The sequence below is a fragment of the Xenopus tropicalis genome, chromosome 1, assembly GCF_000004195.4.
Source record: "Xenopus tropicalis strain Nigerian chromosome 1, UCB_Xtro_10.0, whole genome shotgun sequence".
NCBI lineage: Eukaryota > Metazoa > Chordata > Amphibia > Anura > Pipidae > Xenopus > Xenopus tropicalis.
In genome coordinates this window covers 75,966,250-75,986,196 of record NC_030677.2, presented here as the reverse complement: position 1 = coordinate 75,986,196, position 19,947 = coordinate 75,966,250, and the positions used below count along the sequence as shown (strand labels likewise).

Below are 19,947 nucleotides of genomic sequence, written 5' to 3'. Positions count from 1 at the left end.
TTTGGCAGGAGGAAGGTGCATATGCAGAGAAACTAAATGCTGTTTGGTTATCCACATGGATGCCTCAGTTGCATGATATCTCATAGCCTTGCCTGTGTATGGCTAGCTCCAGGTAAACTAGAGAAATCAGTCAAATATCTGCTTTCATTATTCTAACTTCACTTTATGAACATACCTAACCCCTGACTGGTTGGCATAGGTTATTTGTCTGGCTGCGCTTCTGCCCAACACAACTAATGCTTTTTATCTACTAATATACTGTACATAATTTTTTCAACTGTGGGATCATTATTTTTTATACCTACCCCAACACAATTTATTTTTCTCTAGAGACTCACTGGAAGCAGAAAGGGACATACAGATCCATATCTATTTAATAAAACCATCACAGAAAATGTAAAATGCCGAAGAATTATAAGGAACATGTAGTGCCTATTGTAATATGTTGATTTTCCAGTTTACCAGAAAAGAGACCGAACAGTACAGAGAAAAAAAAGCTAAGCAGGTCCAAAGCCGCTGTATTTTAAAATGGGTTACAGTGTCGGACTGGGTAGCAGGACACTGGGAAAAAACCCAGTGGGTCCCGGTCCTTGTGAGACTTTTCATGGGTGCTCCCCCTCTACCACTGATGGCATCCATAAAGAGGCAGGCAGGCATGCAGGCAGTGGCAGGGTTGTCAATAGTGCTGATCCTTTCAGAGAAGATCACAATTGGGGTGGGGGCTAGTGATTAGCGAATCTGTCTGACTTCACCAAAAAATTCACAAATCTTGAGCGATGGAAAATGGAACAACAAAAATGGTGTGCGTGTGTTGAGCGCAACAATTTTTGCGGTAAATTTTACTGCTGCGAATTTCTGCATCCCTTTCCCGAAATAATCTGTCAATGGCGAAAAAACTCATCAATAGTGGGGGCTCCCTAAGGTAACCCAGTGGGCCCCGCACACCCCAGTCTGACACTAAATGCTTATGTTATTTAAATACAATGTTGCATTTGCCACTGCTTCCATCAGGGTGCTTCACACTGTCAATAGAAAGCATTGTGAGTCACTGGTTTCCTGTCATTGTCATGTGAAAGCAATAGATGCTGGTGGTCTACAGGGTTGCCAGTAACTTGGGTGTTAAAAGGTGTTGGCTATTTTTATGTGACTTGTTTTTGAGTGCTGTGCACTTGAAAATGTATAGCACTCAAAAAAGAACAGTCAAAGTGAAATTACAACTTCCAACATAAAGTACTAAAGGAGGAATGTTGGTTGTTGTAGTTTCTAAAGTAAATAGACTACAATGGCTTTCTCCAATTAATGGTGCAAATATAAAGGGTTTTTTATGCCTCGTGGTTTGATGTTACTTGATTTCAAACATGGGTGCAATTGATTTTATAACAATAGAAACTAGGTGCCAAAATACAAGTACAAAATATGTAAGCTCATTTCGTATATGAAAGCCACCACTCTAAAATATATTTCAGAACAGCACAACCACCACTTTCAAGTACTCAAACTGTTCAATACATTGCACTCTTTTGACGGATGGGATTTTCAGAGACAAAAGCATAAATAAATAAATAAACAGCAAGCCATGTAAATGCAGCCTGGGGTTCATGCTTTGCATACAAACTGTGATATGGGACTCAAGATGAAAATCTGTGCACTCTTTATTTCTGGTTCAGAGGATTTACATGCTTTGTCTAATGATCTGGGCTGTCAGCACTCAGTAATGCTTCCCAGTCTCCAGATTACTGCTCATGCAAAATTGAAGTACTTTTCAAGCAGTTAGAAGCCGTGGATGAATCTCAATGTGGAAAATTATGTAATGGTTCTTGGAAATCATGGGGAAAAACTGAACAGAACATATGTAAAGGAAGTAAAATTGCCTGATGATAGATTGTGGATGAATATCAAATAGAAAAAAGTATACTTTGTGCATTTATTATCCACATTAAATAATAAAATAGCTAAGCAAGCAAACTTGTATCAGACATGAACGCCATCTTTGCATTGTGTGATTATTAAAGTCAGTTTCTGTTTAGCTATTATGTTTAGGTGAAGCAATCATATGACCTATATGGTCAACAGGAAGCATTTTTTGTGTCTAAATCAATGTGGTATTCTACTTAGCTTGTCTCCCCAACAGTATAAGCTCTTAGGATATCCTTAGGAATCAATAAGAAGTTGAGTAATTCCTACATATCCACCTTTGTTCAATTACTGATTGATCCATCTGCCTTCCTGAATAAGCCACCTGTAGTAATGATTTATCTACCGCTTGAGTTGACAATTGATCCATAGGTCCAACCGCCTGGTCCACCTGTGATATTGACTGATCCAACTGTGCTCAAATCAATCAATTTTGTTTAGCTGAGGACATCCTACAATCATTGTTTCATAGCATGCAAGATATATTTTATGCCAAACAAAAATGGTCTGTTATTTTTTTGCTATGATGTATTGAATTAGAGTTGAGAAAGCTGATGATTTACAGCACCTAGCAATTTTTTGTGAAAAATCAGATGTTTCAATATAGTCTGCTCCATCTATAATTTGACAGTTGACCATGTGAGGTAAAGTTGCTGTACACTTTAACTAAATGCATATACTGTACATGTATATATTTAATTCCTAATTAAGATGACTTGGTACACACGCTATCTGGAACCTAAGAGAGGTTTATTCAGTGCCTAAATGCTGATGGCATCTCAACCATATACATAGTTAGCCGACCCCCCCCCCCCCCCACAACTTGCTATATATACACACACTCACTCAAACATACACACTCATGTGTAAGTGTTATAATGTTATAATGAATGGTAATGAGTTCATGAGTTCTCCTGCAAATCAGCTCTATTTTTTATGAATAGACTTATCATTGCCACGAGATAAACATGAGTGTCTCCAGGAAAACACACTTCATCTTTCTATGTAAGTATATAAAGTTTACTTAAGAGGATTTCCTACTCTGGGAGGTTTTTATGCTTCTTCGACTGATTATGTTTTAATAAGTGCTTGCTGAAGCAGACATGCAGTGCACAAATCAAAGGCTGTCTTGAAAAATCTTGGATTAGAGCCACCTTAAAGCTTCTTATAGTTCAGGTTTTACTAAATATATATATACACACATTACATAATGTGATGTTCTTTTTGCCTACCATAAATAAGCTACTCAGCCTTTCAAATAATTTTTGAGTGATCAGCAGCCATTTTACAAGATCCGCATAGCTTCTTATCCTAATTTCCATAGAAAATATATCTTCAAGCATAATCTACACTAACTGCACTGATAGGAAGTTTGAGGGATTCTAGCCATATTCCCTAATGCCATTGGTATGCATATTCCTTAATAATATGCCCAAGTACCTGCCATAGACAGCAGGTTTCCCATGTAGATGACTGAGAATGTTTTCCCGGTTCTCCCTTCCTCCTATGAACTATTTCCCTATAAACAAGTTGGAGGAGAACATAGTATAAATTCACTTAATGACATGTAATACATAAGACATTGAATGTTTTTGAAAACTGCCGCACTAATTGAATCATATTGCATTTAATCCAATGAACTGTATTCAAAAGTACCTTACAAAGTATGGCATTTTATTGAAACGTATGAAACTTATAAATTTCAAATAGCCAGAGTCCACAATTTAATTCATATATTTCACTACAAAGGGAGCTGATACTACTCAGTAAAAGAAAGCACCCACTTTTAACAAGACACTTAACTGACAAAACAGAGGTGGCCAATACAATAGTTTGTGTTTTTATAGACTTTAGGGATTTGCTAAAGCAGAAAAAGCAAAAATATAATCATAAACACACCAAGATGGGCATGACAAATAGCCTGTGTAGAAAGAAAGGTAAATGATAAAAATAAAGGTTCCACTTTCATGTCCACTATTTTAGTTGAGCACCGATTTATGGTGGTAGTTATTGCTTTGTCTGTCTCGTTTTGTCTTACTTTACAATCCTGATATTATGGTTTGTATGGACTTATTTGTTTTGCCTTTTATTTATTAGCTGTGCTTAACAATCAATAAATACCAGTATAAAAACAAAATATAAATTCATATTTAATAATGTTTCATGTTTTCACAGTAAAACTGTATGGTACTCTAGATCTATAAATGCAAACACTATAGCTTTACAAAACATATCCTTATAAGCTGCACATATAGTGTATATGGCATCAGCTATATTTATGTATCCTTGTCGTGTCTTTATTTGCCAGTGGAAGCAACTGGATCACTGTTCACAGATGAAGACCAGACAGAGACCCACCAGGCCATAGAATTGTAATATTATGGTCACCTTGTGGAAAACATTTGGAGACTATTAAAATATTTGTATGTTACATCAGAAGCATGTTATACCCTATATATTACTAAGGGCATTTCATCCACAATAAAAAAAGAACACGCCTTGCTTGGGGGCATAGCTTTTGGCGAGCACAGCATTTTTTCATTTAAACTATTCATTACAATGGGAACTGCCATACTGCACATTTTTATGACTAGAGGACACAGTTTAGATAAAGTTTAATCTTATATCATCAGATCTCTGTTTCTATCTATCTATCTATCTATCTATCTATCTATATATATATATATATATATATATATATATATATATATATATATACTGTATATATATATATATATATAGAGGGCATATTTTATATTACCCCTTACATCAAATGTGTTTGCTCTAGTATCTTTTAGGGCTGCATTCCTTGACTGAAAATCTCTTGACACATTATTCACTGTTCCCTCATTTTTATTAACGTGAATACTGCTGGTTGGAACCTCATTAGCTGTGATGACCCCTTCCTGTCATCCAAAATAGAGAATAGGATCCAATATAATATAGGTATTGACACTATCAGTGAATAAGAAAATAGACATTGTTGAAAAAACACCAAAACAACAGAAATGTGTCTCCTTTAAACAGGATAACCAGACATGGTCAATTGTGATGTTCTGTTGCACACACAGTGTGCAATGCACTGGTGCAAATGGCAAAATGCACAATCCCTTTTCTGCTGACAGTTTGCAAAACATACTTAACTATTTGAAAAGGAAAATACTTTTACTATAAAAAAATTGTTAGCATTTAGTATGTTTTTAGCACAGTTGTACTAACGTTTATTACAAGTGTATAACAGTTGGCTTGAGACTGTGATACTACTGAGTTGTACACTGAAATAACTGGTATTATTGTATGAGCTGGTATTATGTTCTAAATCAGCAGTAGTTTATGGTTAAGCAAACAAAGAGTGTTCTGTCTGATGCCAGCAAGTGGCAATCATCTTGATGTGGAAGTAGCGGTTTCAGTGGGTGGGCAGTTAATAGTGTCTACAGTTTCCAAGTATACTACAATACATAGAAAGGGATACTATAAATATTGTCTCTGTCTCTGCTTTCTTGAATAGATTATTAAAAATAAAAACCCTATAACTTCCATATAAAAAGTTAAGAAGAGAGTCTTCAACATTACAGGTATGGGATTCCAGAAAGCTCTGAATTACAGAAAGCCCGTCTCCCATAGACTCCATTTTAATGAAATAATTCAGATTTTTAAAACTGATTTCCTTTTTTTCTGTAAAAATAAAACAGTGCTTTGTATTTGATCCCATCTAAGAGATAATTAATCCTTACTGGATGCAAAATAATCCTATTGGGTTTAATTTATATTTTATTGATTTTTAAGTAGACTTAAGGTATGAAGGTCTAAATCACGGAAAGACCCATCATTCGGAATATACTTGGTTCTGAGCATTCTGTATAACAGGTCCTATACCTGTACACTGTACTATGAAAATTGACAGTTTCTTTTCCTCTTTGTCTTGTTTTCCTTAATTTATTTTTTATGCATGTACAGCAAGTTTATATACTTTTTGGCTTCAAATTCAGCACTAACGAGGCCTGGCACTGACATTGTTAGTTAGAGCAATGAGCTGTATTTTAGAACTAACATGCCATATATCTAAACCAAACTAATGGTTTGAGAGATTTTCACTTTAATTGTTTTCCTGTATTCCCACAAATTTTTAATGTCTGTTACTAAAACTCAGACTTTCCTGATGTATAGTATGTTGGAAACTTAACTCTAAAGGAGGAGAGTTTCCTTTGCTCTGAGTTTTGTACTTGGTGTGCAAATTGATGCAGTGAAACAAACTCAGAGAAAATCCACAAGAGACGTTGCAGATGTCAGAGAGAGTTATTTTTCGGAGTAATTAGACCAAGTGGAGGTACAAATCCCAGGAAAGCTACCTGAATCCTTGCAAAGTATTTTGCAATTTTACAGGACATCAGCACATAATGTGCTGCATTCTTTCTGGTCTGGAAATGTCCATTGCACATATGTGACCTGTTTAAAATGGTCCATGCAGTTATTTTGTATTTGTGCCTTAGAGAAAGAACAGATGCGCACTTATTATTATAAATACAGTCTGTGATTTTTCAATGTGTCAGAGGCCTGAGGAAGAAAATAATATGCAAGTTTTCAATTTCAGTAAAATAGAAGGTCTTTTTTCGAAAAATGTTCATTTTTCAATTTAAAAAAAATGACTTCCATGGGGTATACATTTAAGATGATTTCTTTAAAAAAATGCAAGCATAATCTATAAGCTTTATAAATGCTTTTGTTAATTAGTTTTTCTGCTGCAGAAAGCCAGCATGTGACTTTATGAACATTGAAGTTTATTTCAGAGGTTTTAGTTGAAATACATTCATCCAGTTGATCATATAAGGAACAAAATACCCCTTCTTGTGAAATATAAGGATATTATATGTTCCATAACTATATAAGGCATAAGGCCGTAGAATATAATCTACAGGATATTAATGGTTCACTTAGCTACATTGTGTAATTGTGATCATTCATTCCAAAGGTATCTTCAGATATGTTCTAAAAGGTTCTACATTCTGTTTCAATATGTAAGGTGATTCATTGAACCATTAAAGGAAAAATGCAAGGTGAATTGTGAACCTGTGGGTGAACTGATACTAAAGCACATCTGCAATGATGATAGTTATACTCTCTAAGGGGCATATATTTTATAGTGTGTAAGCCAACATCACCGGTGATGTTGCTCATAACAACCAATCAGCATTTAGATTTGAACTTGTAGTGGTTGCTATGGGGAACATTATCGGTGATGTTGGCTTACACACTATAATAAATATGCCCCTTAAGTGTCATTACAGCATGCCAGTTGTAGTTTGAACTTACCAGTGCTGCTTCAGTATCAGTAGCACCTTAAGAAAACATCTTATTTGCACTATAAGCACCTGTCTAGAGACCAAATATTTCAATACTAGCCAATGTAATATATCCCGTGGAACAGAGCAGTGTTAATTTGTGGATTTTTTTTTACAGCTTTGTTTCTTTTACATATTTCCGCCAGTGTTATCTGAAGAGTAATCTTAAAAATGAAAATGTTACCTGGCAGCAGCTTTCCTACAGTCAGCATAAAATGTGATTGAATCATATATGGTAGCTATCTATCATAGCTGCCAAATAACACATAATAGAATCTGGTCACATGTGGGTTGGCTTTAGTGCTGTTCTCTTTAGAAAAACTGTGTAAATAAGAAGTGAATATAAAGGCACAAGAGAAGACGTCCTTCCTGTAATGTGGTGTGCAACCTGTGTTTATGGTATGTATTATGGCAAGGATTTTTATTTTTGCCTTGTTACGTATTTTTGTGTAATTATTCGTTCTAAGTGTTTTACCAGCCTCAACAAAATGCCTCATCTATCATTGAACACAACTGTTAGGCCTCGACACCTTTATTATCTATTACACTGCTTCAACCCATTGTTCTAACTGCATTAACTATCGATTTTCCCTTCTATCCACATTTTCTTTTCTATCTTTTCCATTCTATGTCTGCTCCCAAACACATAAAAGGATTTAAAAAACAAGGAAGAAAAAACAAAGCTTGTGATTATGAAGTTATGGTACTCTGTATATTATAGTAACTGACTAGGCATTAGGTAGTATGAACTATGTAGTATGGACTGCATGCCTGTTAAGACATGCAATTAATACAATTACACTAAGCATGCACTAAGACAAACAATTCTAGATATATGACAGATAAAGGTGCAGATCCATTCATTGGGCTTTGTTTTTGAGAAAGTTTCAGAGGTATGTAAGCAACATGGAAAAACTTGAATCTAACCGGAGAAAATCCTCCCTAGGTCTCTTTAGAACTAAACTCAAAGACTACCTCTTGGAGCACTCGCATAGCACTTGAACTGGGAACTGGCACTTATATTGCAGTGTCATCCACTGTAACCTGCAGCACTTAATGCCCTTCTTTTTGTGTCTGTAAGTTTCCCTCCCATTTTGATTGTAAGCTATATGAGGAAGGGACCTCCCTCCTCTTGTCACTAAGCTCTATGGGATTATGGAATTGTTAATGGGACAGTAGTTTTAATTTATTTGTATTCATTATTGTACTCTGTATTTATATATCTATTATTGTAATGACCCCCAGTTTGTTAATTCATTTACTGTTCTGCTCTACAGTGCTGCATATATAAGTAGCGCTATAAAAATAAAAATATTCATACATACATACATACATACAAAACCCATTATGAAAATATAAAGTCAGAGTAACTATTTTGATGGAGACAAAATAATGTAGCCCTTAGAGAAAAGGCACAATAATATTAAAAATCATGTTAGCTTTTTTCTTTATTACAAGTGGCCATTAGGGTTTAATGAATGTAGATGGAACCCTTAGATTCCCTTACTAAAAAGGGTTATTTAATCTTTGTAGCTATATTCTGTATAGCATTAATAGAAGACCCATACATTAACAATTGGGGTATTACTTTAAAATACTAAATTCATTGCCTCAAAATAATCTCTTGTAAACTGGGACCCCTGGACCACTGATTCCATTCTTATCCTGTAACCCTTGTTTGTTACACTATTGCAAGCCAGCATTTGTAATAAATAATATTAAGTGCTGTGTAAGTTGCTGGTGCTATCAAGTCAATCAATCAAGTAATGATGATAATGAAGGTAGTGCTTAGTTTGTGTTGTTATTCTGGTTTGTCAAAGGGGAGATATCAATAAAACAGTAGCATACCTAGATATTACTGGGCCCCACGGCAAATTCTATGTAGGGCCCCCAAATAATTGGTAAGTTGACCTGTTCTAAAATTGCTCTTTATTTAGAACCTTACTGGGCCCCCTACACTTTCTCCCCCCCTCCCCCCTGCAAAAATTGGGTCTGCTTCCTCTGTAAGTTATGCCCCTGCAATGGAAATAACATTTTACCTACCTGATGTTTCATCTACTTTTTCATTCACCACATGGTCTTTTTGGTGGACCCATTCACTGTTGCACTTGAAGTAGATTTGTGTGGCAGGGCTGGCCTTACAGTACAAATTGACTGGTTTGTTCTTCACAATGTAAGCTTCTTCTGGTTCAATGAGGAAATGGGGCAATGGCTCTGGTGGGTCGGATGGAAAGGTTTCTGGGAGTTCATGAAAAAAGTCATCATCTGCAACCAAGGAAAAAAGACAAAACATGAATCATTTGTGAATACTTTCCTAGCTGTGTAATGAAAGGGACCAAATACAGAAAAATATAATGCAAGACCTGTTCTACAATTAGCACCATATAATTTAGCTAAATAATAATGTACATTGCTACAGACTGATAATTGTAATATAATGGAATTTACACTTTTATAATTACACAGTAATGGGATATAACATATTTCCATTACTCTAAACCTTCAAGAATTTCTTATTCTAATAAATATATCAAAATCTATTAATAACTGTATTGCTGCTGCTACTTCTGCATATTTCTCTTTCACCCATACCTATAGAAACTTATGATATTGTTATAAAAGCTATATAAATGCTACCTCGTTTATGTTACAGCTCTATAAAGCATAAAGAATAAACTTCAATGTCTATGATGTGAGAGTCATAGCATATTATACAGATGTTAAATAATGACTCCCAGTCCCTGCATGCCAAGGCAAACTTTAAGGACAATGTCACAAGCAGAAATTTATTGCCCGTGGGAAATCGCTTCTCTGGTGGTCAAGTATGCGACCAAAAATACCCTTTAATTGGGGAGAAGGGGGATTGGGGCATGTAAAACAGTTTACACATGACAATTCAACTTAAATCACGTGATAATGTGGAAAGAATTGTGTGAGGGATCAGTACTGGCAAACGTGTTAGGGCTTACTGGCAAGGGCCAAAAGCAGCACTGAAATAGAAATGAAGGATATCGTTGGTAATATTCCTTTTCCTCTGCAATACATACAGAAAGCTATAACTGCCGAATAGTGTCTCATGCATTTCTAAAATACACTCACTTTTTTGCATTGACTCATTATTTTACTTTTTAACTGTGATTACGTGCATAAACCTTAGAATTAGTAAGGTAACAGATTGCACCTTAAATATTGTAAAACAATGTAATAACCAAATAAAGCGTTAAACCTTTTCCTATAAAAAACAATGAAACTAATGAATTAAAAACAATGAATCAAAGTATCTAAAGCACATAAAAGCGAATAGGTGCAGCAATACATTATTAGCAATACAATGCTCCACTTGGGAGAATAGAAATGTATTACTAATAATTAAAGTCATTGATTTTTGCTCATGATCCTAAGTCTTGTTTGTGACCGTGTTACATCCATCACACTCCAAGTACCACATTCATTTTAAGCCCTGCATGCTTCAACTGTACAACTCTTCGATTTAGATGGATTTCATGTATTTTCTTCCTGGCCTAAACCATATCACCACCAAAATAAAACATTAATTTAATTAACTGGTAACATCCCTATAAGCAACAACTGATGACAAAATGGCCTGTAAAACAGAGAAATCCACATGAACTGGAATTCATTTACTAACAACGCACAGATGTCCATAAAAAGGATGAATAGGACAGACCTCTGCAGTTGTCACACACAAACCTTTCCCTTATGAAAAGCAGAGAAAAGCCACTGCATGAAGGGCCCAGTACTGACTTTTATAAGGATGTAAAGGCTGCATAGGAACTCCCCCCATGTAACATCATCACTGTCTCCCATTTTGTCTGGGGTCTTTTATTGTTGGCTTTTGTTTGGCTTTCATTTCAATGTAATTTCCTTATCCAGCCTTGGATACTATTCTGGTCTTTAATTGCTATCTCTGTATTTTAGAGTTTCAGTATAGGCCTGTGGGCCCATTTCAGCACTAGGAGTATCAGGGTTATATAAAATATATAATGAATCACCATGGCATTTATATAAATTAGACCATAGGTTTCAGTACTGAGGGTTCAGGACCTCTAGTGGTTGGAGTACAACATAGGGAGCATGGGTACTGGATCATGTATATATACAATATAAGCTACATTTTTTTAATTTTATACATACTATTTTAAATGAAGGAATTCCTAAAAGATGTGTGTATCTCAAGCTGCTTTAAAGAATAAAGTAGCTTACCAGAAGCAGTTTATTTGTTTATTTTTTTTTAATCTTCTTGGCTTATACAGTCCAGCGGGAGATCATTATCTAAAGTTGTGCTGCATGTGAGTCCACTTGTTCCCTAAATATATTTTTCAGCCCTGTTTTAATATACATAATGATAATCTCATAGCAAATGCAAAAGTTACGACTTATTTTTATGGAGCGGAGGACAAAAGGCTTTTATAAGTCCCCAGCAAATTGCATGCTCACTACACAGAATAAACTATTTGTTTAAAATTGTTTTTTTTTTTTTTAATAAAAAGTTAAAATAAACACTCAGCTAACAGAACAGATTTCTGGAAAAAACAGTAACCCTTATCTCCAAGCACACATGGTTCTCTTAAGTCAAAAATGCGGCAGCTTCTAAATGTCTGATTGCAGTTTACTAAAGCCTATATTTAACAAGTCTCAAATGTTTCCAGGATCCATTAGTCAGGCCATAAACAACCTTTTTGCATTAGTGAAGAAAAAAGAAATGATTGGTTGTTGGGGGTTTTTGGGAATTCAGTTTAAAAGGAACTCCACCCAGAACTTTTTTTTTCTACCAGGATACATTAATTAAAATTGTTCCATGGTCTTAAAGTTATTTGTAAATGTAATTGCTACTGAAAGCAAAAACTGTTTGGCTGTTTATAATCTCTGGTTCTGACTCCTAAAACAACATAACAGAAGCCAGCTGGTTAATAGGCCTGGAGGAGAACTGACTTTTGCTACGCTATTTGGAGTCAAAAACAGAGAACAGTAAGGCTAAACAAATTCTACTTGAAATTGCAATTTGATTTACAATTGACTTTAAAACCACTGGAACACTAATGAACACATATTAGAAAGTTGCTTAGGGTTGCTTGATTTAATTATGCTAAAAAAATATTTTTGGGTGGACATCCACAAAGAAATGAGACATAAAGTCACAATAATCAGATGTGTAGCAACTAACCAAACACAATGAAGTCATCAGAATACAAGCAGTTATTTGTTAGCTTAACCAATGCCAATCAACAGCCACACAGTGCTGAGATTTTCATTACACAGTAACAGATAATTCTAGCAATAAAAAGCAGAGCCATTATTCTTACTTTTAAGAAAACAGTAACAATTTGCAATATGTGTGCAAGAGTCAGAGATGTAACAATAGAAGCCCAGTATAAAGGGTTCAGTGGGGTGCTGACTGATGGGAGGTTCTAATATTATTCAATAATGTTTGCATCATTTTCTGCAAGGTTTGATGGACCAAAGTTGAATTAGATGGAAATGGTTAATTTTTGGCAGTGTGCCAACATGTTAGGCTTTTCTTCACTGAAGGCCTTGAGAAAGGTCCTGATGGGGACCGAAATGTAACGTTGGCTGTTCATGTGTTTTTAATACACAATTGATTGTTTTTGGAATATAACTCGGTGTTGCTGGTCTTTTTTGGATATTTAAATCATTTACCTTGCACCCGAGCTAAGAGCTGAAGCAGAGTGCCACCCTGGGTTCGCTATATACAGTATATATATATATATATATATATGGGGTAAAGCCAACCTTTAAGTTCTTTAGTTCCCCAGGAGGGCTATGGCCAAGAAGCCAACATATTCTCGGCCACTTTTGGTTCCCACACTTGCTAGGTGTCACTCTACGAGTGAGAGGCAGTATCAAGGTAGTTAGTAGAGCAGTCAGAGGCTCCAACAGGGAGGATAGTAAGGAGTAGTACCCTGCAGTATCAATGCTGACTGTATAAGAACTAAAGCAGTCATGCTCAGGAATAAATAGATTCTTGAGCTAAAACACCACTGTAAGCTTTGCAATCTTGTGCCATCTAAATGAGTACTCATCAATCTAAATTGTGTTCATCTACCCCTAAAGAGTTTAACTGGCACTCAAGTTATTTCAAAGATCTGTTTTGTGGTGGAATACAGGTTGGCTAACCTTTCTTCCTTCCAATAGTACAGCAAAGGTCCACCAAGAAAAGAGTAACATGTGCCCTACCAGGATACTGGGTGTTGAGACCAACCTGACCTGGTCTGAGGGAATTTGTTCGGGGTAACTTAGGTACTTCCATGCCCAAAAACCTTACATAAAGAACTCAATACATGAAAAATTTGTTTATACAGGAAACAACAAATGTATGCTACATACATGCCACATCATGGTGCTGTTTGGGCATTATACATTGTACCTGCTATTAAATTTTTTAAAATCTACAATTATGGCTTCATTTTGTTCTATGATTATTAGGTTTGTATTATAGTAATTGTATGACAAGCTGCAATTTTTTATTTGACTGAAATTGAAGGAAGTCTGCTATTCCATAATGCAGCTATGTAACCACCAGAGCTGCACTGAAAAATACAGTATCTATTACAGTCATTTAGAGTAGAAAGAAAATTCTTGTGCATTGGGATTTACAGAGGAATCTTTCAACTGCAATGTAAAATGAATGGCTGCAAATCAAACAATATTTGCATCTCCTTGCTTATCCCTCAGAAAGATTATGGAGCGTGGCAAAGACTGTGGCTTACTTAACTCAAAGTTCCATTTATACTTGAATGACTAAAAAAGCCTTTGTAACAATTTATAATATTCAAGTGAGAAGGCGCTGAAGTTATTAAAGGTATTAATAGCTTTCATTGTTGCTACTATTACCTTGTAAGCCTTGTATGATTTGTGAAAACTGGATTTTTTTTCCTGAGAACTCTGCTTCAACTTAATCAATTTCTATTAAGCTTATGAAATAATAATAACAAGTTGAAGAAAAAAAAGAAAATGCACTTATGTCTTTGTGCCAGTAGCAAGATATTGCAGGTTTTCTTAAAGAAGACATTCTGTAGACTGTCCATAGCAATACAGTTCCTTTTAAATGTTGCTGGGCTACATCACCTAATATTTCTAGCAATTTATCAAGGATTAAAGCATAATGAGAGGTATGTCCAACAATTATAAGGATTCCTATTGGCTGGGGTTTGGGGAATGTGAGTGTAGCAGGGCGTGGCTACATTTTCCCATGGTGTGTACAGTAATATAGTTTTTCTACCAACACATGTATTATCATGTGGATATATCAATTATATCAAACCAGATCAAGTGAAGCTTACAATCTAGTTGCTATATCACATGCACTCAAACTTTTTTTATCAATATATCTACCAGTATGTTTTGGACTGCAGGAAGAGGAAATGTACTTTCCTAAGTTATAGTATGATAAAACTGCATTTGCAATAACAAGACAAAAAAAATCACGGTCAAATAGCCTGAAGGTTTTACCATTATTAGAAAAAAAAACAGAAAAAATGGCTGTATCCATACTGTAGAGTTACATCATTTAACCTATTTGTGAAATATGCCTGAATGTTACAATTTTTGCACATCTCTCGACTGACAAAGCAACATGCAGCTTGCTCCTTATAGGTACTTGGAAACTGCTGCAGTCAAAAGGATTAATTTGAAACATTTATACTCCAGCTTCCATTAGCAGTCATAACGCATGACACCAGGTCACACTATTATTGATTCTCCTGGGATCATTGCTTCCTTTTCAATACCAAGCTTTTCCATACTTTGACACATTAGTCCTGAAGCTACTGTAGACTTTTGACCTGCCTTTTAACCTAAATACCTAATTAAAGTTGCACATGTACTGAAAAAAATACTTTTGGTTCAATCCATTTCGGGTCTCCAAGCTGCAACGAGTCAATCTTTCTTACATTACGATCATCCTATCACTCATTTTCTGGCTTTATCACCATTCTATATAATTCTTGTAGGCCTGTTGGGGAATGTATGGCAGCGTAACTCACTACAGCAAATCTCATTGGAATAAAAGAAAAATGTTTCTTTTTTAAACCCATGCTGGGAATCTGAATATCTACAGTGTGCTCAGTGTATGGAACTTGATAAATCATGTTTATTCACTTGCTGAGCCAAGTACAGTAGGGAAATTGTATGCTGAGATTTGCTTCTCTTAAAAACACTTTGTATGCTTTGCCAGATCGGAGAGGGTTACAAAATGAAGGGATAGAATAAGTAACTAATAAAGCACCACTGCAAAATACTGTAAATGTCCCTTTTCAGCCTTGCTATGAGTGCAGCCTTTATTGTGCAACAGAGGAAAGGATTGTGGGTCTCTCAAAGGGGCATATTTTCCTTCAAACCTATGTTTGTTCACTAAACAAACTTGAACTGGAATTAATAAGGGGCAAATTTAAACTTGCAGTTTCTGTCAGTATAAATTGTTATTTAGATAAAGAGCATACATCATACTAACATTTGTGGGGCACAGTGTACAATTGATCTTGTTAATCCTTTTTTGGAAAAGAAAAGCTTGCACAAAGTGCTTATTTTGCACAATGACCTCTGCACCAATGATAACAAACCTTGGATGTTGAACGTATGACTGCAGATACCATCTTACCAAAACACACAAAAAAGCCCTAATGATAACACAAAAGGACTTGTTCTTGAATTCTTTATGATAAGAACATTACAAGGCCATTTAAAACTGCAGTGTGTGTGGTAATAGAAAAAAAAAGCAATTTTGCTGCCAGCTACTACTAAACCGTTCAGAACATGGGCAATGGAGCTTTATCTATTATCTAAATTACATTTTAGTATAATCACTATGTACCGCTAAACACTTACCTAGAACTCATGTAAGGTGACACAGGTAGGGGCAAATTTGTCAAAATGTAAAAATGGCTGTTGTTCCTATAGGATTTTTAGAAGTGTATTTATCAATGGGTAAAAATTAGAGTTCACCATTTGATAAATATACGTCTAATAATCCCATAGGAATGAACAGAAAGTGCGTGCATTTTTCTGTGGTGAGCTCTATACTTGCATTTTGATAAATCTGCCCCGTAGGGTTTTGTTGCCTGTGGGTTATCACTTCTACCATTTCCTTTTTACCTACAGTACCTCAATATTTTAGGCATAAAAATATGAACAAGTAAACTGCTTTAATAATCGCATAACAGATGCTTACATATATCCTAAAAAGAGAAGTGGAACACAGAAGGCACTGTAATCTATTGCAAAAAAAAAACTCCCATTATAATACAGTCTTATTCTAAATGAACAACTACTCCATTATCCATATTTATTATTACAGGCATCTGAAGATCTGTAAGCTAAAATGAGACAAAAATACTGTTGTCTGTGAGTAATCTATCCCTGTAGAGCTTAATATTGTCTTAGAAGCCCATTAGTTGCATTTTGAAGGATAATAATAGTATCAACCAGCCAAGCTTGGCACGGAAACAAAAAAAGCCTTTATTATATAATAACCATGCCAAGAGCCAAAAATATAAAGGAAAATAAGAAATTCTGCCTTGAATGCGACATTTTCAGATACCAAGTTATAAATTTGCACAGAACGCCAGAAGAGTAAATATAAAGACAGCAACAAAAGGGAGTACAGGGGTCCAAGAACTTTGCCACTAGTATTGGGTTTTATCCAAACACTATCCCCTTTATCTAATAATAGGCACAACATTTGCCTTGATATAATATAGCATTAAAGGAGAAGGAAAGGCTAATAAAGAGTTAATCTCAAGCTGCAGGCATACCTTCAGTTCTCTCAATAGTGCCCTTAAGTCTCCGTATATTTCACCAGTTCAAATGATCAGAAGCCAAACAGGAAGAAAAAACACTGAGCTGTGTAAAGAAAGTTCCCATAATGCCTCACTCCTGCACCGAGGCCGAAACCAAGGGGCGTATTTATTATGCTGTGTAAAACTAATTCGCCAAAAAAACTGAGTAAAAACCTGTGTAAAATAAATGGAAAAGATCGCCATCTGAACAGGATATTACACCGGATATTACGCCGTTATTTTCATAAGTTCCGGTGGAAGAAAAAATGCGTAAAACAATTACGTCGATTTTACGCTGTTTTTACGCCATTTTTACAAGGAGAAGCATGCCTATGTGTGTCTATGAAGATTTTCATTCATCCAGGTCATGAACTGTTGAACTGAAGAAGCTGCTCGGATGAGTAGTGAAACGTCTTCAATGATTACCAAACAAGTCCAGTTGCTTCAAATTTATTTATACTAGACATGCCTATGTGTGGCGAATTTTCTCGCCGTTTTTTACACAGCATAATAAATATGCCCCCAAGTGTACATGCTCAGTTAGTTAGACTATGAGTCAGCTTCCTAAGGGGGGAGGAGTGAGTTCTTAGCATTCTTGAGGGAGGGGGGAGCAGGAGAGGGGAGAGAGCAAAGAGCTGTGTGTCTCTGGCACATGAATTATAGACACAATAAATCTTTTGACAGAGAAGTCAGTGCAGCATTTCTGTGAGCGCTTATGGCTGTCTTTACATAGACCTTTCTGATAAAGCTTACTTAGTTTTTACCTTTCTTTCTCCTTTAAAACGATTAACTAGTGAATGCTGCCTGCTGATTTGTTGCTATAGGTAACTAGACCTGTAGGTAACTGTACTCCTTTTATAATGCAACCCTAGATATCTTGATTGCTCTCTTTACTCCACTCAGAAATGACTTACTGACCTATTTTAACCCGCTAATGATGGTTTACACGTAATCTGTGATGTAGATAATTCTGTAAAAATAATGCAATTATAATATATTGGGTAGTTTAAAAGAATGATTGTGAAATACTCCAGGGGAAAATATGAAATATTTAAGGAATATAAGAATGCTTTTATGCCTTTGACATGGTTTTTTATCAGCATGTGTTGGTCTTTTAAATAAACTTCATAGAAAATGCAAAGTATTATTGTTAGTAGCAGTAATAATAAAAGTAGAAGAAGAAAACATAAATGATAAAAACAAGACAAACAAAAAAGCATTGAGTTGCTCTATGGCCTGAATTGGAAAGAGCATTATATATATTATGTGTTTCTACTGCATAAAATTCAAGAGCAGATTTAAATACTTTAGAATGCATTACATAGATGAGTTGTTTTACTTTACCGCATTTCTAAAGCTCTCACAAAGCAGCCACCACACCATTAATAACATATATATATACCAGCTATTTGCCAGGTAGCTGGGAAGAGCACTTAAAGATAATCAGATATTGTCATGCATAAAAAAAATGCATAAATGATGTCAAACAGGGGAAAATACAGAAGCGGAAGGTGAAATTATATTAATTGTGGGAAGTCATATCTAGTTTTATTGGCTTTCTAGATGTTTATGAACAGCACGGAGATGTCTCTTTCATGTTTTTGATAATGTTGATGAACACAGTTGTACTAATAAACGGAGGCCTGCTTCTATAAACAGAAACAGATAACAGCTGCAAAAGTGGAGACTGCGTACAGACAGGCATATTTACTTAGGCAGCAGAAGCTTTTGTGTTTGGCAAATAAGAATCACTCTTTTCTTTGTAAGAAAAAGTCTTTGGCTTAAATTACTAATGAAACAGTACGCTGAAAATGCACTTTGCCACATAATCGGAAGGGCTCAGGTATGACCTGCTGGCAATAGCAAATGTGTAAGCTTTAAATATCACCTGCTGGTCCTTTCTGCAGATACAACCTGCTGCCACTAGCGAAGGTGTAATCTTCAGATATATCCTGCTGGCACAAGCAAATGACTGTGCTTCAGACAAAACCTGTGGGCTCTAGCAAACGCACACTATCTATAAAGCCTTTCATAGAAAAATCACTTTGTCAACTTTGAATCCAAAGTTCTGACCAAAGAAAACTTTTTCAAAGGTTTGCATGTATATTTTCATATACATAGTCCTATGTGCATATGCAGCACTGTTGATTAATAGAAAAATACATTCAAAGAATAGTGATGATTGAATCTGTCCTGTTTCCTTTTGCCGAAAAATTCGTGAAACTGCTAAACAAATACATGAAATAGTGAAACGTTTGCAACATGGCCTGATTTTTTGGGGCTACTTTTTTTACACAACTGCAGCCTTTGTGATGTGACTGTGATTGTTTCTTCACTTGCCAATTTTTTTGTCACAGCGAATTTTCTCTCATGCTTATTAACAGAGCCCGTGGCACAAAGCAACTATCTTTGTTCAGCTGGAACATCAGAATTGAAAAAAATGACAATGATTTTAAAAATTGTGCCAGATATGCCCAGTGCTCTTTCCACAATCCTATTAGATGAGAGTCTTTTTTTCTGATGTATTTCAGTGTTTATCATTGCTTTATATGTATGTTCTGCAATAAAAGCTTTTTCAGCAGATTATTATCCAGAATACTTAAATCAGCAGAAAAAGGTTTTCACTTTATTATCTTGTCTTTATCTACATTCTATTTCTCATTTGGGATGAAGTAAAAAGTTAACTTCTCAGTGCTGTCTAAATCATTTTTCCAATAATTATGTACGTAATATGATCAAGTAATAATAATGCTAACATCACACTTGAGGGAATTTTTTTGTTATTAAAACTTTGCTATTGTAAATCTGAACACAATCTGTACCACTGTATACTTTAGAGAATTTAGTATGGATATGGGACCCTTTATAACGGATGCACG

General features: G+C 35.4%; 1 protein-coding gene across 2 annotated transcripts in view; it reads right to left on the bottom strand.

Moving 5' to 3' along the window:
- The window catches only part of unc5c (unc-5 netrin receptor C), a 221,631-nt gene that overhangs the window by 78,930 nt on the left and 122,754 nt on the right, over positions 1-19,947 (bottom strand). For both annotated transcript variants that reach the window (XM_004911103.4, XM_002936737.5), the window contains exon 2: positions 9,297-9,518. In XM_004911103.4, coding sequence (XP_004911160.2) covers positions 9,297-9,518 — 222 coding nt within the window. The remainder of the gene's footprint in view (positions 1-9,296; positions 9,519-19,947) is intronic.